The following is a 17,555-nucleotide window of genomic DNA, read 5'->3' on the forward strand; positions in this document are numbered from 1 at the left end:
TTAAATAGCTCAGAGCAGCTATGACTAGTATAAGGTTGTAGGGACGAGTACAGTACAGTAGCCTGCTGAGATGATGTGCAGCAGAACCAGGAAGCTTTGGAATCTGGTCGCCGTTCACTTTCCTTCTTCAGGCTAGTCTGAAACTTATCACAAAGACAACACTGTACCCTTAACGTTATCGCTCGCTGATAAGGCTACCGTGGAAGTATGTGGCCATTAGAAGTGCACTCTTCTAAACAATATGTTACAGTACTATGTATGCCCAATAACGTTACTACTGTGTGCAAGTTGAAGTTGCTTTATACGGATACGGATAATCAGTCTAAATTTAGGCGCATGTTGACGATGGAAAGGCTGCGTCGACCCAAGACGGCTGCTGCCACCCTGCCTCGGACATCAAAGCATGACGTAGCAACGTCTCGTTCAAAGAAGTCTGCCGTGAGAATGCATGCTGGGAAGTCGCTTTCATCGCCCGTGATGTGTCCCCCACTCCACCCCGATTCTGCCCTTCGTCCAGTCGTTGCAGTCACCAAGACTACGATTCACCTCACAGCCAACATTAACGTCAAAGTGCAGCCAGATTCCCCCATCATGGAGAGCAATCACCAGCGTGTAAATGCTCTGGCGAAGAAGTCTGCCCACCCGCACCTCCACGCAGACATCGACTTTGACGGTCTGCGGCCGCTCGTGGACATTGCGTACTGGTCCACGTTCAGCGAAGTCCGACGAGACGCCGCGGCCGCCTTTGCTACTTTGAGCAAGAACGGTAACTACACCAAATCCCCATCTATCCGTCTTCTCATTCTTTCGTTCGTTCGACCAGCGGCCAATCTCGATATTTTGGCGCAAGCCGGCGGCCTCGGCGCCGCCCTCGCCCTGCTTCACGGCGCCAAATCGCACATGGACCTGTGTGTGCTTCGGGACGCCAGCGACACTCTTTTACAGCTCGTACTTGCCCTCCTTTGTCACGTCCGTCCATCTCACACGTAGTTAGGTCCAACTGCCGTCCATTCAACTCAAGCTACTCCATGCCCCCAACGGCATCGCAAGCATCTTTGCGCTCCTCCGTGTCGCAGACGTCCACGTCAAACGAACGGCCCTGCGCATCCTGCTTCAGATGCTGCACCTCCCCGACGCCGCGCCGTTCCTCGTCACATACGGGGGCTTCCGCCTGCTCCTGCATCTCCTGCGCACCGTCGCTATTCGCAAAGACACGAAACTCAAGCAACTCGCGGCCCTCGTACTCAAACGACTGGCCGTCCCCGAGCGCAACAAGGACGCTGTCGCAGACGAGCCCGATATTGCCAAGATACTGTGCCAGCTGTTCCAGGACCCGTATCTCGATACGGACATGGCGTTCCGCCGCGATCTGCTGGAAACCATGCTCCTTCTAGCCCAAGACCGCCGGGCCGCGCGGCACTTCGTCGAGTTCAACGTCGTGCCCAGCCTCCTCCTCATGCTCGCGTCGCCCCCATCCCAGGTCGCCACGTCATACCTCGTGATTTCGCTGCTCGAAGTGTTTGCATCCAACCCCCGGAACCTGCCCAGTCTACTCCACGACGACATCCTCCCCCCGCTGCTCTCATGTGCCTTCCACCCTCCTCCGTCCAACATGCATGTGGACGTTCGTATCAAGGCTCTTATGGTTCTCAACCACATCGTGCTGCTTCCATCAGACACCCGCCAAGTGCTGCTGGATCTCGGCATCGTCGAGCTCATCTCGTGCGAAAACGTGCACCTTGCTCCCGACAAACGAGTCAGGAAACTCGGAGTGTCGCTTCTCACTTCGCTCCCCGTTATCATTGACATGACGCTTCCAAGGGACACGAATGCAGATGCCGTCGTGGACAAGGCCTTCCACCTGGACATGATCGCACGGGGACTGCTGCCGTGCCTCATGGACGTCCTTCGGGAGGACGCCGCCAGTTGCGGGGATGTAGTGACCGCCATGTGGCACCTCTGCGAGAGCGACTGTCCCCGCCTCCTGCTGTGCAAAGAGCCAGTGCTCGAAGCGTTTCTCGCGCTCTCCATCCACCACGACGTCGGGTTGAAGACCAAAATCGCCAAAATCTTCGCCGACTTTGCCACCAAGGCCGAAAACACGCACAAACTCGTCGAGTCGCGGATCGTGCTATTCCTCGTCAAGAGCATCGCGCCGTCGTGTCGACATGCCGCGCTGAGGTTGAAAGTGTATATGCGACAACTGACGAGATATGCGACACTGATGAGGGAGAGGTCGTTCGTGTAGGTACGAAGCAACGAGGGCGTTTGTGGGGCTGGCGGCGACAGGCGACGAGCAAGTGCGCGACCGCCTCGTGCAGTACGGCGTCGTGGGGTTCCTCATTCGCATCACCAAGCGCCAAGATCCGAAATGTCCCGTCGTGACGGCCACGTGTGCTCAGGCAACCCTGGCCGTGCAGCACCTTCGGCACGACGCCGCCGCGCTGCAGATCCAAGGCATCATGCGCAACTGGTTGGTGCGCAAGGCGACGCAAGCCATACGCTTGGACGCATACACAAGCAGACTGTCGCCGCGGAAGAAGCGCTTGCAGCACGTCGCCATCCGCGCTGGAAAGGTCCTCGTGCCCAGGGAACACGAGTCCACCGAAGCAATCCAAAGCCGGTTTCTTGGCGCGTAAAGTTTTCAATGAAACCTCTTTCAATTGATCAATTTATTGGATTTGACAGTTACATATTCAACTTCATGATGGAGTACGAAGCAGAATCGCCGCCGCTATCGCCGACGCCGCAGTCTCCAGTGCGAGAAAGGAGAGGAAATGATGGTCCGATGGGATCTATTCTCATGAGCTGCTCCATTGACAATGTCAAGCACTTGTACACGATGTTGCTTTGCTTGAGTCTTGGGCGGAAGAAAGATCAGCTCGTGCGCTGTGACATCGATGCATCTGGTACAACATGCGTGGAAGGTTGGTCCTGATTTCGACTAGGAATGTATTTCACAGCACACTCCAAAGGAAAGTCTCTGCAGGTACCACCTACACTTCATGCATGGATTGTCTGTCTACTGGAAGAAATCGTGTAGGTCAAGACGAGCTTGGCCAGCGACCTCTTCGACTCGTTCGCGTACCATGTCGACGAGACATTGGGGTTCCGCATCTCTCTACCCCATCTCCTCGAAGGGTTAAGCGTGTTTGGTATGTCGTCCTTGGCGTCGACATCTGTCACATGGAGCTTCGACGAGGACTCGGCCTGCTTTCAAATGGTCCTCACCGACAACGGAATCCTCGCAGAGTGTGCGATCCAGGTCCTCGTGGAAGACGACCTCCACGACTTCACCCAGGGGGACTTTGAGCGATCGTTTGAGGGTTCTGCGGTCGTCGGCCGCGTTATCATCCAGTCGAACGCGCTACAAGAAGTAGCACAAGAGTTCGCCGACCTGCCACCCGCCGCTCCCGTCACCGTTCGCATGCACCCGAACGACGCATTCCAGCTGCAAGCGTCATCCTCGGAAGGGAACTCGTGCGAGATCGACGTAGCCAAGACATCGCCCGCGCTCATCGAGTACGCCACTGACGCCGACATCGCGTCCACGTTCCAGTGGAGCTTGCTGCACGATGCCTTCCACGGCCTCGGTATTGCCGCGGAAACATTCATCCGGCTCAATGCCCACGGATACTGCTCCATCCAACACATGGTTCATCTTGGATCGAAACGGGCATTCGTCGATGCGCTCTTGTGCCCGGATGCCATGTAACTGTTAACCACCAACTAACCATTCAAACTGTTTTGCCCATATACATAACGATTAACTAACCATTCAAACTGTTTTGTCCATATATTGTCGATTTGATACAAATTTGGGGAGGGGGTGCAATCGAATCGCGCCGACCAAACCGATCCACAATCGATCTGATTGGTTGAATTTCATTTAGAATGTTTTGATTGGTTAATAATTTTGAGCTCTTCTGAAGTAGCCAATCAAATCGATTTAAATTCCAACGAGAAACCACGCCACAAGCACAATATATAACGATTAACTAACCATTCAAACTGTTTTGTCCATATATAACGATGAACTGTTTGAACCTTCGACCATCATTCTTGAAACGATACTTTAGCGATAGTCCCTTCATGGGAACTGATGGAAAACCTCGTCCCGCGAGTACTTTCCAAGGAGGTCGGTCTCAGATATGATCTGTCATGAAACTTTGGTTTGCTAACTCGTGCTGTGGGTTGATTTTGCATATGAATACTGTCATTTGAATGTGATTACGGTGGTTATACTGTGGATTTCGGGTCCTTTGGAGGCAGGCGCAGTCGATTCCATTGTCGGACCACAATTGGCGTGACGAAAAACGTTAGGGGCCATCGGATCGGTGCCAGAAGCTTGTAGATCGCATATGTGACCATGGCGTTGCTGGCAGCTTCGACACCCGCGCTCCCTTGATCGGTGGAGTTGGCGAGGGCGACGGCCTGGACGCTGGTGGTCCAACTGCCGAGGAACGTGCCGACGTCTAGTCCTCGGGAGATACTCACGTACAGGAGCGAGTAGGACGCCACGGACAGCGCCGTGTGGGTCACTACGCCGACCATGCCGTATACTTTGAGGAAGCGCTTCCCTTTCTGGGCCAAGGACTCGTTCGTGGGAACACCAGCAGCATCGAGCGACGGTAGTGGGGCACCGTCCCCGTTGTCCTTGACTTTGGGCGATGGAATGATGGGAGAGGATGATGTGCTCATTTTGCAGGCCGAACGGAGTGCTGGGATGGAGGACTGTCGGCGCAACTGTCGACCTGCGATGCTTCGGACTCGACCAAGCATGTGTGCGAGGCACGTGGGCGTTACGTGGAAGCCTCACGGCGCAATTGGATTGGTCATTAGAAAACCACTCCCAGCCAATCACAAGTCCCTATTTACGAATGTTGGACTAAAGGAGATGAGCCACCACGACGTGTTCGACGACCTGTACGTGCATGATGCAATCTGGCAAGGAAGGTCCTCACACTCAGTCGTAGCTATGAGCGCATGCTGCGCAGACATGCGGTTGTCTCAGTGGAGGCTCCCCACTCTGACGTCCCAGTGACGACGTCACCATCAACGTCCACCGCCAACAGAGTCGAGGCGACGTCCCGATCAGTGTACTTGCGACGTTGCAAACGGCGTGCACAACTACGAGAAAGGAAAGCGAGTTCCCGCGTACCCCAAGCCTGCCCTCGGCGTTATTCGCTTGCATTTGTGGAGTCTGGTACGCTCCTTCTTCCGCATCTACACTCCCTCCTCACACTCCACCGTCCGTCCACACAGTGCAACGTCTCGAGCGACTGGTTTCGTCCGTGTTCCCGCACGCCCCACGCCCCCACATCGTCGTGTTCGGTCGGTTTTCATACCGCCAGGACACCTGCGTCCCATCCCCCCCTCCACGTTCCTTCTCAACATGACATCCTCCCATTATAGTACTCTGGTTATGATCGTGAATTGTGATACGGAGCTTAGTTAGCTTGTTGGACGTATCGTTCAAAGACGGGTCGCGCCGCCTTGATGTTGAGTTGCGTCGTGGCGGGCTGGATGGTGTCGTCGCTCATGATGACCATGATGTACGTGTTGTTGGTGAAGAAGTCCATGAACGCCGTGAAGTTGGAGTTGCGCACTTCCATGCCCTGGAACTGCGCCTGCGTCTTGGAGCAGCTCAGCTTGAACTGCTTGATGATGTTGGAGATCTTCTCGAAGCGGTGAATGTCGCGGTGGCTCTTGTGCGTGGCGTGCGCAATCACGAGGAACGTGGCGCGCTCGAACAGCACCACTTCGTCCGCGTTGCAGATGGCGCAGAACTCATTCAGGTGGTTCTCCAGGTCTTGCATGTTGGGGATCAGCGAGTACACGATGGACGACCACGCGCGGTAGAGCGTTTCATCCCAGATGGACGTTCCAAAGCATACTGTCGGAATCGACTACATCGAGATAAGGGAGACGTGGGAGGATGGATCGAGTAGGGATGGACGTACCCCCGTGCGAGATAGGATCATCTCCTTGCGCTGGTCGAACACGGCGTCGCGCTGCGACTCGGGCACGAGGTCCATCTTGTGGATGAGCACGAACACCTTGGCCGACTCGGAATTCTGCTCGATCGCTTCGAGGCATCCGTCGAAGTGGTTCATGTCCTTCTCCAGCTCGCGGGACTCGATGTCGAACACGTAAATGAGCAACTCCACGCTGCGGAAGATGTGGTCGCGCTGGCTTTCAAAGTAGTTTTCGTAAAACGCATCTTGGCTGCAAGGACGGGTTAGACTATTGGGACGACAGGATGGAGAGGACGTACCCGCCGCAATCCCACAAGTTGAGCACGAGATTCCCCAGGAAGCGCACGTGAGAGTGCTCTACGTCCAATGTCGGGCCGAGACGCATCGTGTCGCGAGCTACATGCGATGGTAAGCGACGGAGAGGCACCCGTTGAGCTTACCGAGGTAGTTGGCAAAAATGATGGATCGCATGGAGGTCTTCCCAGACCCTGACTTGCCCATCAATAGCACCTGCACACATGTGGATCATAAGTCTAGCACCTCGCGGCACCATCGACCGTACCTTCTTCTTCATCGTGGGGGTCTTATCGGTGCTTTCACTTTTTGCGATTTGGCCCCTCGGCGCACTTTATAGAGCTTGGAGCAATATTTTGAAAAATAGGTTGGAAATTGAGAAATTCGTGAAAATCAACCAAAAGTCCAACTCATGTAGGCATTTGTTGCACTCTAGTCACCATGCTCCGTCCAATGGCAGTCCTAGCATCGGCGGCAGCGCTCCTCCTCTCTGGTACGGACATCCATCAACCATCTACGCCGCTCATCCTACATGCCCATCCTCTGTAGGAGTCCGTGGCCAGTCCATTTGCGACGCTACGACGTGTCTCCTGCTGCCGAACGACATCTGCCTTCGACGCAATGGCTGCGGCCCCTGTGTGGCTCCATCGCAGGACCTCAACGCCGCCTTGGACTACACTTGCTATCCGCTCAACAACGACGACTTTTGCGACAAAGGCGTGTACTGCCCGACCGACCCCGTGCGAACGACGACGCCGGCTCCAACGACTACCCGACGCTCTCCAACTGTCCCTACGGCAACCCCCCCCACCACACTCCCTACCACAGCATCACCATCAGCACTTCCTACCACAACATCGCCGGTTCCCGAACCCCCCGCTCCACCTCCGCCGTCAACAACTCCTTCCGCGTCAACGTCATCGTCGTCCACGGCATATATCTTGGTGGGCGCCGCCGTTGTGACGGCGCTCGTGGTGGCTGGATGTTGTGTGGTGCGGAAACTGCGGCGAAATAACGCGCACCTGAAAGAGGATCCTCTGGACGAGAACGAAGTTAACAGCACGATGGCCATGAACGACTACGTTGCGCTCAAGGAGCAGGAACAGCTCGCCCGAGAGGCGTCGTCCCATCCACAAGGAGCGGCGGCCTCGAAGGAGCGCGTGCTTATGACGACGTCGTCGTCGTCGCTGGAGAATGAAGAGGCAGATCTGTGGGGAAATGTCAACCCCCACACAAGCAGGACAGCAGTACCCCCCAGTTTTTCGCACCCAAACTACTTGAACCAGTCGTCCTAGTTGTATATGTAACGTGACATTCCTGCTTATGACCTATTCTGCCTCGAGGCCCCACACGAGTAACTCGTAGATGGTCACGCGGCCGTAGAAGTCGCTGCTTTTGCCAAACACGACGCGCAATTGGGTCGCGTTGTCGCACGACACGTCTACGGACTGCATCGCATTGCCGTCGTCAAAGTGCTTGGACACTGGCAGCGCATGGAACTCCGTGGGGGACTCCATCGTCGTGACCAGGAATTGCACGTCTTCCCCAACGAACCCACCTTGGAACATCACATGCACTTGACGGATGTGGACGTGGCGATGGAAAGACAGAAGCACTTGCTGCGGGGTCCCTTGGTCCGAGTTCCAGCATGTCACGTCCGTACCATCAAACATGTGCTACAACGAGGAGGATATATGAAACTTGCATGTACTGGAGATGGAACTCTACCTGTGCACCATAGGCCTTTCGATCTCGATTAAGGACCGACGACACGCGGCAAGTTGTCGGGGTGGCCGCGCCAGTCAACAAATTCATAGTGTGTCTACACAGCCATCTCGAGTTGTTTTAAATTATTTTCGCTTACATTATTGACACAAGCGATGTTTAAAACGTTTATGAGTATTTATTTTAAAATCCATTTTAAAATGGAATATTACGTTTAAAACGCGTAACCAACACACCTTATTCAAAGGAGAAAATTCGACGAACGGTTTCATATCGCCACCACGAAACAGTCGCAATCTTCCACCAAGTACACTGGACGACATTAGAATCGAACGCTCATGCTGGTGGGCATCGTTCGATCCACAGACGGCGCCTCGTCGTCCGTCCGTCCTGTCCTGGACCCCGCCACCATGCTCGTCGGCCTCGACGCAACATCGTCGCCAGCGTCATCGCCGCCTCCACGGACCCGAGATGATTCCTCACGTGGCCCCATGGAGATCACTCCGCACCTCTACCGCCTCTTTCGCGCGTGCGTCCTCGGCTTCCATGTCCTTTCCCTCGTGTACTTTGTCTGTTTTGCCTACGCGTCGTACACAGACATCTACTCGTCGTCCGATCCATCAACGGCATTGCCGGCGTCAGTTCAGCCCACGACATCCAGCGGCATCGTGCTTCTCATCCAAGTCATCACATCTGCCCTTCATCTTGTGCGTATCAAATCCCTCATGACGGCCGCATGCTTCCACCGAGCCGAGTACATCCCCTCGAAGCGACCTGCGGTGTTCTACCACCGCGTGTTCCTGTGGCTGAGCTTCCACGACCTGCTCGTCGTTCTGTCGCATTCTTACCACGGGCTGCTGCTGTACTCGTTCGTACAGTCCCGTGTTCTTGTCTTAGCCTACCTCGTGTTCGTGTGGGTCTACTCCATCCTCCCCTGCTTTCGCTTCAAGCGACTCTTCCTTCGCAACCCCCATCTCCGCCTCGTGTCGTTGGCATACGCGGTCGCATTGGATGTGCTGCCTGGCATTTGTCTGCGGATATGGTGGATGTTCGCATGCGACGACCCCATTGCCCATGTGGACGCGGCCGACTTCACCACGGGCGCCGCGTCGGCCTTCCCGCCGCTGCTCCTCCTCTCGACCTTGACCTCCCTCTCCGCCCTCGTCGCCAAACTCAAACCCGCGCGGTCGCCTCAAAAGGTCCGACGAGTGACCCACGGCCCCGCGTCACCGCTGCGCTTCGACTTTACTGAACCCACCATGTCGAAACAATCAAAATGGTGCTTAACGGCGCAACGTGCATCTCGTGTCGGCAGCGTTCTGTGGATATCTGCAGCGTTAAGCATGCTCATCTACGCTCTGACGTCCCATCCGTCCGCCCTCGACGGCTGCGTCCTCCTCCTCCGCCGTCCGTTCACAACCGTTCCCGTCGTATGCCGATCCTTCCAAATCGCGTGCGATTCCACGGCGCTGCATGTCCTTCTGGACCTCCCGCCGCCCACCGCCGCCTTCGTTATGGCCGTCCAATTCGCCAACTGTCCAGCCCTCGCCTTCGATGCCTTTGATCGAGTTCTGTGGCCAAACTTTAGGCGCCTGGAGCTGATCAACACCACCGTCACCTCGGCTGCTTCGGCCACGTACCCCACGCTTCTTCACGTCGTCCTGTCGCGGTCCAGCCTCTCCAAAGGTATTTGTTCGGTCATGATGATATTGTGTCGTTGTTGACATACCTCCCGCCGCGTCTATCATTAGACGCCACGACGCTGCTGCCCCCTTCGTTGATGTCGCTCAAAGCGTCCTCCAGCCGCCTCCCGGACGACGTCCTGCCGCCGCTGCCCCTCCTCCGGACCCTGGACCTCCGCCATACCCCGCTGCGGTCGTTCGACGGCGCCGCGATGCCCCGCCTCGTGCACGCGGCCGTGCTCCACGCCCAGCTGGCCATCTTGGTCGCTTGGCCAGCCAACAATCTCGTCGACTTGTGGCTGTCGGGCAACCCCCTGCACGCGATTCCGGACGAGATGCTCAACCTCCCGCGACTGCTCGTGCTCGCTGTGGACCGCACCAACCTCGATCGGGTGGGGGACCGCGTGTCCAGCAGCCTCCTGCACATCATCGCTACGGACACGCCACTCTGTCGCAGCATCGCCGCCTTTTTAACGCACGCGCAGATTCAATACACCCACGGCGATACGTCGTTGGTGCAGTGCTGACATCCAGTGTCGCAAGTGTACGGTACAATGGAATGTACAGTAGTACAGTGTCCCATTCCAAAATGTGTGCAATAAACAATACATCACCCATCCCACATGTCTCCTACTGTACGAAGCCTTCGTCTTTGCAAACAATTTACACTTTTTTAGGAAGTACTAGTAGTATTAATAAATGTTTATACTTTTAAAAAAGTACTTCGTATAACGTTTCTATTCAAAACACCTTGTGGTTTTACTATTAATATTTCGAAGTATAATATACTAACTACTACAGTAGTAGTACTACTACGTAGTATTTTTGGACAATAATAGCGAACGTTCAAGATTCATTTACTCCAAGTAATAATGTCGTTGCAAATGGCAATATTCGTCAAGATTTGCAGGAGGGGAGACATGCCGTGGAGTAGTAAAACATTAGATCGCGCAACGTTCCTCCTCCCCATATCCACCAGGATCGGCACCAACAACCCCATGGCGCCCCTGGTCACCCTCACGTCCACCGCGTCCATCTTCCTCCTCTTCTGCGTGATCAATGTGCTCAACTACGTGGACAGAGGCATCATTCCAGGAGCACCGACACAGTTCCAGTACTTCATCAAGGACACCCTCCATACGTCCATGACCGAGGAAGGCTTCTACCTCGGCGTCCTCGCATCCGCGTTTATCACGAGCTACGCCGTCTTCATCGTGCTCTTCGGGTACTTGTCCATCACGATGCGGCCGTTTCGACTCATCGGCGTGGGGCTTCTCATCTGGTGTGTGGCCCTCGTCCTATGTGGGCTGGCCCAGTCCGCCCAGAGCTTCTCGTTACTCTTGTTCGGCCGCGTTCTCAGCGGCATCGGCGAATCGTCATTCCAATGCATCTCCCCCGCCTTCATTGACGATCATGCTCCCGCATCCACTCGCACTCTGTGGATAGGCATCTTCTTCACCGGCACCTCGGTACGTCCACTCTTCCATCTATTGTCGCCGCTTACCAAGATCGCATGCAGGTCGGCACGGCCATCGGATACGGGTACGGCGCGTACTTTGCGCATTCGTCGTTTGGATGGTCTGCGGCGTTCTACGTAGCTTCGTTCCTGATGCTTCCCCTCGCTCTTCTATGTCTCTTTGCCATTCCCCGCGAGTTTGACGTGCCAAGTAGTAGCGTACCTCGACATGCTTTGTTCCTTCCATGTTCATGTCTAGCCAATAGGCAAACCTCCGCCGACCAAGGACGCTGTGGATGAATCCAGCCATCTCATCGTGCCTGCTTCTGGTCCGTCCAAGGACACAGCGCCGCCACCGTCGATCGTCCACGAAGCTGTGGACGTGCTCACCCATCCCATCTTCGTTCTGACGGTGCTCGGATCTGCCGCGTTTACCTTTACCATTTCAGGCCTCGGGGTCTTTGGCCCGCTATTCCTTCTCGGGTTGGGTCTGTTTCAGTCTGAGACGGAAGCATCCATGATGTTTGGGTCTCTTGTCGGTCAGTTCCACCAACCCCCCCCCCACTACATATCGTCCATATATCCCCATATTATTGCATATACACCTAGTCATAAGTGCGATGATTGGCACCCCCCTCGGCGGGTACATGTTGGACCGGTTCTCCGCGGGCGAGTCGCCTGCCCGCCGCCAGTACCTGGCGCTGGTGATCATGACGGTGCTCATGTCCGCGGGGGTGCTCCTGAGTCTGCTGGCGTGGTCCGCGCTTCCTTCCAAGACGCCGTTCCTCGCCCTCATCGCGCTCGCCCTCATCTTCCTCTTCGCCACTCCATCCTGCACGGCCGTGGCCGTCCTCCTCTGCGTGCCGCCCTCCCGGCGCAACTTTGCCGTGGGGATTTCCACGCTGCTGGTGCATGTGTTTGGCGACGTGCCGTCGCCCATCCTCCTCGGCATGCTCAAAGACATCTACGCGCCGCACTGTGGCAGCGTCGATATTGACCACCACATTGGGCTCAACCCAGAATGCAGGTATGTACGTACTGACCGTTCCAGTAACTGTATCGCATGTTTCTTGATCTTGTAGCCAAGACCAGGACGGCCTCAAGCTGACGTTCCTCGTCCCCATGCTGTGGCTGCTCTGGACTGTGCTGACGTGGTCGGCGGCGATTGTCGTCGCGCGCTGTCGCGTCCCCAGTCGTTATTAAGTGCCCTATATAACTTAATGCAACAAGTGTAATACATATACCCGATGCATATTGTTTGTACATTATTCTTTGTTATAATTGGTGAAATATTACCTCAATATACTATTAAACTTGATTTCTTCAGCCAATCAGAGCCTAAGACAACCAAATATAGTATATTATTCTACACTTTACTGTTAACACTCAATCGCCAATCAATCAACAAGGATCGACAATGGCTGCTCGCCAATGGGAATAGTATTGTGGAGCAAGTAGTTTTCGTTGTTGGCTTCCACTTGGCTTAGCTCGTACTTGTAGTTGACCATGAGTCCAGCGCTGTTCTTGAGCCCCTATATTTACAAGTATTAGAGTGGTAATTTAGCAGATATTAATTACCTTGGGCGACATATCGCCGAGCCAGTTCAGTCGCTCAAAGATGGCTCCGTTGCGAAGGTGGAAGTTGGCCACGGGACACAACGCCTTGCCGCGTTTCTTTTCTCGGAACAGATAGTGCGCTCCCAGTCGCATCAGGATGGGCTGCACCACCGCCACCACATGTTCAGTCGTGTGCCAGTCCGGGATGGCCAGCACTCGCTTTAACGTCTACGACCATCGATATATTATATAGCTCTCAATGTATATATATATATATATCTATACCTCGTTCGCATCAAAGCCTTGGTCGTCGTTGCCGCGAAGCTGTTTCAGTGCTGCCACGTCAGAATCGGTCAAGTTTGAATGTCCCTAATCCAAGGTGATTATGGACAACTTCTACGACAGTCGGCGGTACCGTTAGATGCAGCCACGCCGTAAACCCAGGGATGGGACTCAGTGTCGAGTAGACCGAGATATTAGGCAAGTCCTCTTGCAGGCGCTTGGCGACTTGTTTGATTAAAAAGTTGCCCAAGTCGACGCCCTATCACAAAGCATATATCAACCACGGGTATCCGTAACAGCCACACCTGCAACCCTGGCTGGGTGGACGAAATCGAGTAAAAGATGGCGGCATTCGCTTCATGCTCGTCCGCCAACTGCTCCGTCGCCTCTTTGATGTACGTCATGCTGTCGGCCAACCGCGGCACCAGCGCCACGTGCACAAACACGAGCGGTTCGTCGGGCACACTTTGTCATATCCGTTATGAGATAGAGATTACGGTAGTTTCCAATACCTAGGATGGAAGAACGCAAAGCAGCGGCGACCGCGGCCCAGGCGGCGCTTGAGCTCGATGATCGTGCCCACGGGGTGCACGGCTTCGTACCGGATGATCTTCTCAAGGAGGGCACCCGGGGACTGTTCGTACGTCACGCGCTCGAGGCGGAGGAACCCGACGCTGAACCACGATGCCAGAAACGACTAGACGTTTGTATGTGAGTATCGTGATACGGAAGGCGGTGTCCACAGTACTTGCAAATGCTGGTCCAACGCGCGCAGCACGACGACGTCCTTGGAGTTGCTTATCTTTCCCAACACTTGGCGGAGATCTGCACGCAATTGCACGAGAAAGAGCATCCCCCCGTCCAATTGCGACAACAGTTGGCGAAACAGGAGCTACCGGAATGGTTATGTCAATGGTGCCATAATGAAACCAAGATGAACTCAAGCACGCACTTCGTAGAGGGGCGTCAGGCTGTCCCTCAACGCTCGGATCGATCGCAGGTACTTGTCCACTTGGTCGTGATTCCAGTCGACCGTGTCAGATTGGGTGACTGTGGATATGCTAGCAGCACACGAAGACAACGTTTGCTGGACCTACGGCACATTTGAGGTTGGAAAGGAGAGGAATGGGACGTACCGTGGGGGCGTCGACGTGCAAGTCGCGCGCCAACGTCAACAGGAACACCTGCTTCGAATCAAAGTCGAGGGATTTGTACGAGGCAGCGATGCTCTTGATGATCACACGGGGAACAAAGTCTACCAGAAGTACATTAGATAAGACAGAGCAATGCTCATATCCACGAACCCCCATTGCGCTCTTTGGTCGTCGCCACGGTGCGCATGAGATGGGCCAACGACGCGCGGTCCCTTGGCAACTGAAATGTCTTGAGGAATTCGGATTCACCCGTGGACAGAATGGCTGCTCTCCAGGAATCCCATGGCACTGGAGACGTTTGGCTGCTGAATATGCGGGCTTGGTTCAACAGTGGTGGACGGACGCACACCGCCGCGCGGAAGGAGCATGCGTGTCGCCACATGCAAATACGATGCACAAATTGCAATGATACTTGTACTCATTCTGAAGAAGTACAGTATTCCTAGTACTACTATCAGGCCTACTATTCCACTCTCCTTAAGTACGGAATGGTTAAGTGCGTGTATCGTCCATGAGGACATTTCAAAGCAGTGAGTTCTATGGAATATATGTAAAGATTGACGCGTCATCATTACGAAGGTTTGGCGAGACGAGAGGACCGAGGAATCCAGATCTTGACGGAGAAGTCGGCCGAGGCGGACGCGAGGATGGGCTCGGACGGATGGAAGTCCACGCAGTAGATGCGGTCGGTGTGTGCATCGATCCGTTGCAGCAGACTCGCGTTCACGGAATTGGCCGACCGGCGACAACTCACGTCGTGCACATAGATGCGGTTGTCCGAGCTGCCCGTGGCGAGGAGCATCACTTCCTGCGACGCTACGTCCCTACGATATCCACGTTAACACGTCACCTTGAACCTGCTGAGTCGGTACCGATCGGCATAACTGCCTTCGTCGGCGTCGCCGTCTGTGAGTTTGCGATGCGGATACCGCGTCGACGGCAGCGACAGCTTGTAGTTGTACCCTTCGCCTCGAAAGAAAGAGCTCTTGATGGGCCAATTCTTGTTCTTGTGGCCTATACATTCATTCAAATCCATGAGCGACATACACATTTCCCACTTCAGCTACGTACGTACCCGTGACAAAGTACCCCAACTGCATCGGGTCTTGCGCATGACTGATGAGCTTGGACCCTCTAAGACTCCATTAACTTCACGGGAACATCCATACTCGTCGTACCGATCGTAGACGCGCAAGATGTTGTCGTAGCTGTTGACGGCCAAGTACCGCCCATCTTCGTCGCCCTGCCGCCCCGCGGGCGACGCGTGGACATGGCTGATGGCGTGGTGGCCTTCGTCATTCAAGTGGGACATGTCGTCCACACACCCGTTGCGTCGAATATCCCATGTCTTGACGTAGCCCTGTGGCATTGGTCGCCAAATGTTAGTCAATCGTCACCATTTGTGAATACATCGGACCTTGCTGTCGCCAGTGAGCAGCGTGTGGCCGTCCGAACACACGTGCAGCGAGTTGACCATGGCGTCGTTCGCCCACGTGCTAACAAAAGGAGTTGTGGAGTCGGTCGTCAAACGTTAAGACACCGTACTGGGTCACGCCTGCCCGCACGTCCAGCACATGCACGTTGCGCTGACTCGTGCCAATGAAGTACATGTCGTTGTCTACACTCCATATCGGTTACGATATATATATATAAGGAGGATGGATGGATATATCGAAGAGACCTGCGGGATTGAACGACACGGTTTGCACGAGCCCATTTACGCCCACACTGCCAGTTAAACTGGCCTTTTCGACGTCCCACAGCTTGACGGTGTGGTCGTACGAGGCCGAGAGCAGCGACCGACTGTCATTCGACCAGCTATAGCCAAACCTCAGAGGCATTTCTCCCTATGAACAACGAGATGTACCTGACATCGATGACCAGCTGGCTGTGCTGCCCCAGCGAAGCCAGCTGCTGCTGATTGAACTTGGTCGTGACGTCCCACAGCAGCACTTTGCAATCCAACGACCCCGACGCCAGCAGCCGACCGCATGGCGAGAACTTGGTCGTGTACACCGCCCCTGGACGAACATCAAGAGCGAAAAGAAGGACGCGACGTACCGCCGTGGCCACGCAGCTCGGACTTTTGGAAGAAGATGCGCGGGTTGCTGGCTTGTTGGTCGTCGTCGTCCATGTTGGGGGTCAACGATTCCAAGTAACTCGGGGTCGTCTCGGTCGCCGAGTTCTTCGCCAACAAGTCGTTAGCATTGAACACCGACGGGCCCGTTTCCGCAGACGATGACGATGATCCAATGTTGCTGGTTCCACTGCCGCCTGGATGGGACACTGGTTTTCCCGTGCTGTCCAATCTACGGCAAAATTGAGGCAAGGATTGGGGTAGACACGGCACCTACTTGAGACTCAATTCGTAGACCGAGCGCTTGAGGTCATGGTTCTCCTTCTCGAGCTTCTCCACGACGCCCTTGAGCTGCTTGTTCTCCTTGAGCAGAGCTTCATACTGGACCCGCAAGTGGTTGTTGTCCGACGACATCGAGCAAAGCAGCGGACGCCCAAAGCTTGGGCAAGCGCCGAGTGTCGTTGCTCATTGGTGCAATATCCACCAATCCATGGGCGAGATAGAATAATAATGAAATCGCATTTAAAACTCTATTTCAACTCTTGAATCCCATGGTATCGATGCGATATTTTGAAATGGGCGTGCCCAAGGTCGCAGCGATGGCGGACTTGGGCTCCTGACCATATAGATAGGTAGATGATACCTTGGCGTAGGTTGGAGAAGCACTGGCATGTCTAAAGTGAGGTGAATACTGCGGGTCAGGTCGCGCACTGATTCGTTCAATTGTATGCGGACGGACGACCACCCAAGTGGTGTCCCATGGGCACTTGACAAAGCGTAGCCAGAACTTGCGCAGTCATATTTTAGGCGACTCGTGGAAACGAATGTAAAATGATTGATGTGCTTACTATATATAATTTTGTTTCGGACTGTACTAGTACTGAATGAGGTTGAAAGTACACTGACACACTAACTGTACCGTATAGTGTATATGCATTGCGACGGATTAATCTATTGCGACTCCTGTAATAACGGATAATTTTCTTGAAATACTTCGAAGTAGCTGATATTTACTTGTGAACATGTTGAATATATGACGCAATGGATTAACAAAATTACGAGTGTCGACTGGTTGTGAAATATCACCTGTCGCAATTCATATACCGTATAGTGTAATACGAGTCGGACAGTGATATGCCGTATCCGAATACGGATACGATGTGAATTACAAGGTGATTTTGGCTTTCGTTCCGGACATACAAATACAAAGTAGTCCTACACCAAGCCTAAAATTGCAAAAAACATTATATTACCACGGAAATTCAGTTTCACAGGAAATAGACAAGAAGAGAGATCGACGTGAATAAAAATACCAAGTCGCCATACAAAACATTTGTTATTTATAAAATT

General features: G+C 54.2%; 11 protein-coding genes across 15 annotated transcripts; 6 read left to right on the forward strand and 5 right to left on the reverse strand.

Moving 5' to 3' along the window:
• The first annotated feature begins 333 nt into the window (after positions 1 to 333).
• H257_15470 lies at positions 334 to 2,671 on the forward strand. Of its 2 annotated transcripts, XM_009843587.1 has the most exons (4): positions 334 to 766; positions 824 to 948; positions 995 to 2,181; positions 2,249 to 2,671. In XM_009843587.1, the coding sequence occupies exons 1-4, from the start codon at positions 337 to 339 to the stop codon at positions 2,637 to 2,639; spliced, it is 2,133 nt and encodes a 710-aa protein (XP_009841889.1). In that variant the 5' UTR covers positions 334 to 336; the 3' UTR covers positions 2,640 to 2,671. The 2 variants fall into 2 exon arrangements, with proteins under 2 accessions (XP_009841889.1, XP_009841890.1); XM_009843588.1 differs by having other exon boundaries at positions 995 to 2,671.
• Positions 2,672 to 2,694: 23 nt separating this feature from the next.
• H257_15471 (hypothetical protein) lies at positions 2,695 to 3,795 on the forward strand. Its single transcript, XM_009843589.1, has 3 exons — positions 2,695 to 2,909; positions 2,949 to 2,989; positions 3,044 to 3,795. The coding sequence occupies exons 1-3, from the start codon at positions 2,705 to 2,707 to the stop codon at positions 3,713 to 3,715; spliced, it is 918 nt and encodes a 305-aa protein (XP_009841891.1). The 5' UTR covers positions 2,695 to 2,704; the 3' UTR covers positions 3,716 to 3,795.
• Positions 3,796 to 4,199: 404 nt separating this feature from the next.
• Positions 4,200 to 4,872, reverse strand: H257_15472 (hypothetical protein). The gene has a single exon (XM_009843590.1). The coding sequence runs from the start codon at positions 4,780 to 4,782 to the stop codon at positions 4,240 to 4,242; it is 543 nt and encodes a 180-aa protein (XP_009841892.1). The 5' UTR covers positions 4,783 to 4,872; the 3' UTR covers positions 4,200 to 4,239.
• Positions 4,873 to 4,893: 21 nt separating this feature from the next.
• On the forward strand, positions 4,894 to 5,407 carry H257_15473 (hypothetical protein). The gene is made up of 3 exons (XM_009843591.1): positions 4,894 to 4,926; positions 4,977 to 5,206; positions 5,266 to 5,407. Exons 1-3 carry the CDS (start codon positions 4,898 to 4,900, stop codon positions 5,397 to 5,399), a joined length of 393 nt encoding a protein of 130 aa, XP_009841893.1. The 5' UTR covers positions 4,894 to 4,897; the 3' UTR covers positions 5,400 to 5,407.
• Positions 5,384 to 6,579, reverse strand: H257_15474 (hypothetical protein). Its single transcript, XM_009843592.1, has 5 exons — positions 6,541 to 6,579; positions 6,419 to 6,488; positions 6,278 to 6,374; positions 5,964 to 6,228; positions 5,384 to 5,909 (listed from the first exon to the last, which is right to left on the reverse strand). The coding sequence occupies exons 1-5, from the start codon at positions 6,550 to 6,552 to the stop codon at positions 5,451 to 5,453; spliced, it is 903 nt and encodes a 300-aa protein (XP_009841894.1). The 5' UTR covers positions 6,553 to 6,579; the 3' UTR covers positions 5,384 to 5,450.
• A 70-nt stretch (positions 6,580 to 6,649) lies between these two features.
• Positions 6,650 to 7,601, forward strand: H257_15475 (hypothetical protein). The gene is made up of 2 exons (XM_009843593.1): positions 6,650 to 6,765; positions 6,822 to 7,601. The coding sequence occupies exons 1-2, from the start codon at positions 6,714 to 6,716 to the stop codon at positions 7,565 to 7,567; spliced, it is 798 nt and encodes a 265-aa protein (XP_009841895.1). The 5' UTR covers positions 6,650 to 6,713; the 3' UTR covers positions 7,568 to 7,601.
• Positions 6,979 to 8,105, reverse strand: H257_15476 (hypothetical protein). Its single transcript, XM_009843594.1, has 2 exons — positions 8,001 to 8,105; positions 6,979 to 7,948 (listed from the first exon to the last, which is right to left on the reverse strand). Exons 1-2 carry the CDS (start codon positions 8,085 to 8,087, stop codon positions 7,601 to 7,603), a joined length of 435 nt encoding a protein of 144 aa, XP_009841896.1. The 5' UTR covers positions 8,088 to 8,105; the 3' UTR covers positions 6,979 to 7,600.
• A 132-nt stretch (positions 8,106 to 8,237) lies between these two features.
• Positions 8,238 to 10,310, forward strand: H257_15477 (hypothetical protein). The gene is made up of 2 exons (XM_009843595.1): positions 8,238 to 9,683; positions 9,749 to 10,310. The coding sequence occupies exons 1-2, from the start codon at positions 8,336 to 8,338 to the stop codon at positions 10,204 to 10,206; spliced, it is 1,806 nt and encodes a 601-aa protein (XP_009841897.1). The 5' UTR covers positions 8,238 to 8,335; the 3' UTR covers positions 10,207 to 10,310.
• A 266-nt stretch (positions 10,311 to 10,576) lies between these two features.
• Positions 10,577 to 12,423, forward strand: H257_15478. 2 transcript variants are annotated; one of them, XM_009843596.1, is made up of 5 exons: positions 10,577 to 11,148; positions 11,199 to 11,346; positions 11,402 to 11,674; positions 11,745 to 12,162; positions 12,218 to 12,423. In XM_009843596.1, the coding sequence occupies exons 1-5, from the start codon at positions 10,600 to 10,602 to the stop codon at positions 12,336 to 12,338; spliced, it is 1,509 nt and encodes a 502-aa protein (XP_009841898.1). In that variant the 5' UTR covers positions 10,577 to 10,599; the 3' UTR covers positions 12,339 to 12,423. The 2 variants fall into 2 exon arrangements, with proteins under 2 accessions (XP_009841898.1, XP_009841899.1); XM_009843597.1 differs by having other exon boundaries at positions 11,745 to 12,423.
• Positions 12,324 to 14,535, reverse strand: H257_15479. 2 transcript variants are annotated; one of them, XM_009843599.1, is made up of 11 exons: positions 14,279 to 14,535; positions 14,111 to 14,229; positions 13,927 to 14,067; positions 13,723 to 13,866; positions 13,487 to 13,671; positions 13,280 to 13,439; positions 13,108 to 13,233; positions 12,978 to 13,061; positions 12,714 to 12,920; positions 12,432 to 12,667; positions 12,324 to 12,343 (listed from the first exon to the last, which is right to left on the reverse strand). In XM_009843599.1, the coding sequence occupies exons 1-10, from the start codon at positions 14,508 to 14,510 to the stop codon at positions 12,533 to 12,535; spliced, it is 1,533 nt and encodes a 510-aa protein (XP_009841901.1). In that variant the 5' UTR covers positions 14,511 to 14,535; the 3' UTR covers positions 12,324 to 12,343; positions 12,432 to 12,532. The 2 variants fall into 2 exon arrangements, with proteins under 2 accessions (XP_009841901.1, XP_009841900.1); XM_009843598.1 differs by having other exon boundaries at positions 12,331 to 12,351.
• A 123-nt stretch (positions 14,536 to 14,658) lies between these two features.
• On the reverse strand, positions 14,659 to 16,704 carry H257_15480. 2 transcript variants are annotated; one of them, XM_009843600.1, is made up of 10 exons: positions 16,483 to 16,704; positions 16,190 to 16,437; positions 15,996 to 16,149; positions 15,810 to 15,946; positions 15,674 to 15,746; positions 15,546 to 15,624; positions 15,307 to 15,488; positions 15,204 to 15,262; positions 15,001 to 15,142; positions 14,659 to 14,952 (listed from the first exon to the last, which is right to left on the reverse strand). In XM_009843600.1, the coding sequence occupies exons 1-10, from the start codon at positions 16,617 to 16,619 to the stop codon at positions 14,700 to 14,702; spliced, it is 1,464 nt and encodes a 487-aa protein (XP_009841902.1). In that variant the 5' UTR covers positions 16,620 to 16,704; the 3' UTR covers positions 14,659 to 14,699. The 2 variants fall into 2 exon arrangements, with proteins under 2 accessions (XP_009841902.1, XP_009841903.1); XM_009843601.1 differs by having other exon boundaries at positions 14,659 to 15,142.
• Positions 16,705 to 17,555: the final 851 nt, after the last annotated feature.

Source organism: Aphanomyces astaci (genome assembly GCF_000520075.1).
Source record: "Aphanomyces astaci strain APO3 unplaced genomic scaffold supercont1.70, whole genome shotgun sequence".
Classification (NCBI taxonomy): Eukaryota; Oomycota; class Saprolegniomycetes; order Saprolegniales; family Verrucalvaceae; genus Aphanomyces; species Aphanomyces astaci.

Coding starts and splice junctions, on each gene's coding strand:
- H257_15478 (XM_009843596.1), top strand. CDS start 10,600: ATGCCGTGGAGTAGTAAAACATTAGATCGCGCAACGTTCCTCCTCCCC. Junction 11,149..11,198: donor TCTTCTTCACCGGCACCTCG/GTACGTCCACTC, acceptor GATCGCATGCAG/GTCGGCACGGCCATCGGATA. Junction 12,163..12,217: donor GGGCTCAACCCAGAATGCAG/GTATGTACGTAC, acceptor TTGATCTTGTAG/CCAAGACCAGGACGGCCTCA.
- H257_15477 (XM_009843595.1), top strand. CDS start 8,336: ATGCTGGTGGGCATCGTTCGATCCACAGACGGCGCCTCGTCGTCCGTC. Junction 9,684..9,748: donor GCGGTCCAGCCTCTCCAAAG/GTATTTGTTCGG, acceptor GTCTATCATTAG/ACGCCACGACGCTGCTGCCC.
- H257_15473 (XM_009843591.1), top strand. CDS start 4,898: ATGAGCCACCACGACGTGTTCGACGACCT. Junction 4,927..4,976: donor CACGACGTGTTCGACGACCT/GTACGTGCATGA, acceptor ACTCAGTCGTAG/CTATGAGCGCATGCTGCGCA. Junction 5,207..5,265: donor GCTTGCATTTGTGGAGTCTG/GTACGCTCCTTC, acceptor CCGTCCACACAG/TGCAACGTCTCGAGCGACTG.
- H257_15479 (XM_009843599.1), bottom strand. CDS start 14,510: ATGTGGCGACACGCATGCTCCTTCCGCGCGGCGGTGTGCGTCCGTCCA. Junction 14,068..14,110: donor TGCACGTCGACGCCCCCACG/GTACGTCCCATT, acceptor AATGTGCCGTAG/GTCCAGCAAACGTTGTCTTC. Junction 13,672..13,722: donor CGTTGGACCAGCATTTGCAA/GTACTGTGGACA, acceptor ACAAACGTCTAG/TCGTTTCTGGCATCGTGGTT.
- H257_15480 (XM_009843600.1), bottom strand. CDS start 16,619: ATGTCGTCGGACAACAACCACTTGCGGGTCCAGTATGAAGCTCTGCTC. Junction 15,947..15,995: donor CAGCTGGTCATCGATGTCAG/GTACATCTCGTT, acceptor GTTTGGCTATAG/CTGGTCGAATGACAGTCGGT. Junction 15,143..15,203: donor GTTGGGGTACTTTGTCACGG/GTACGTACGTAG, acceptor ATGAATGTATAG/GCCACAAGAACAAGAATTGG.
- H257_15475 (XM_009843593.1), top strand. CDS start 6,714: ATGCTCCGTCCAATGGCAGTCCTAGCATCGGCGGCAGCGCTCCTCCTC. Junction 6,766..6,821: donor GGCAGCGCTCCTCCTCTCTG/GTACGGACATCC, acceptor CATCCTCTGTAG/GAGTCCGTGGCCAGTCCATT.
- H257_15470 (XM_009843587.1), top strand. CDS start 337: ATGTTGACGATGGAAAGGCTGCGTCGACCCAAGACGGCTGCTGCCACC. Junction 949..994: donor GCGACACTCTTTTACAGCTC/GTACTTGCCCTC, acceptor ACACGTAGTTAG/GTCCAACTGCCGTCCATTCA. Junction 2,182..2,248: donor TGTCGACATGCCGCGCTGAG/GTTGAAAGTGTA, acceptor TCGTTCGTGTAG/GTACGAAGCAACGAGGGCGT.
- H257_15476 (XM_009843594.1), bottom strand. CDS start 8,087: ATGAATTTGTTGACTGGCGCGGCCACCCCGACAACTTGCCGCGTGTCG. Junction 7,949..8,000: donor GAAAGGCCTATGGTGCACAG/GTAGAGTTCCAT, acceptor TCCTCGTTGTAG/CACATGTTTGATGGTACGGA.
- H257_15474 (XM_009843592.1), bottom strand. Junction 6,375..6,418: donor CATTTTTGCCAACTACCTCG/GTAAGCTCAACG, acceptor CATCGCATGTAG/CTCGCGACACGATGCGTCTC. Junction 5,910..5,963: donor TGATCCTATCTCGCACGGGG/GTACGTCCATCC, acceptor ATCTCGATGTAG/TCGATTCCGACAGTATGCTT.
- H257_15472 (XM_009843590.1), bottom strand. CDS start 4,782: ATGCTTGGTCGAGTCCGAAGCATCGCAGGTCGACAGTTGCGCCGACAG.
- H257_15471 (XM_009843589.1), top strand. CDS start 2,705: ATGATGGAGTACGAAGCAGAATCGCCGCCGCTATCGCCGACGCCGCAG. Junction 2,910..2,948: donor CTGTGACATCGATGCATCTG/GTACAACATGCG, acceptor GATTTCGACTAG/GAATGTATTTCACAGCACAC. Junction 2,990..3,043: donor CCAAAGGAAAGTCTCTGCAG/GTACCACCTACA, acceptor GAAATCGTGTAG/GTCAAGACGAGCTTGGCCAG.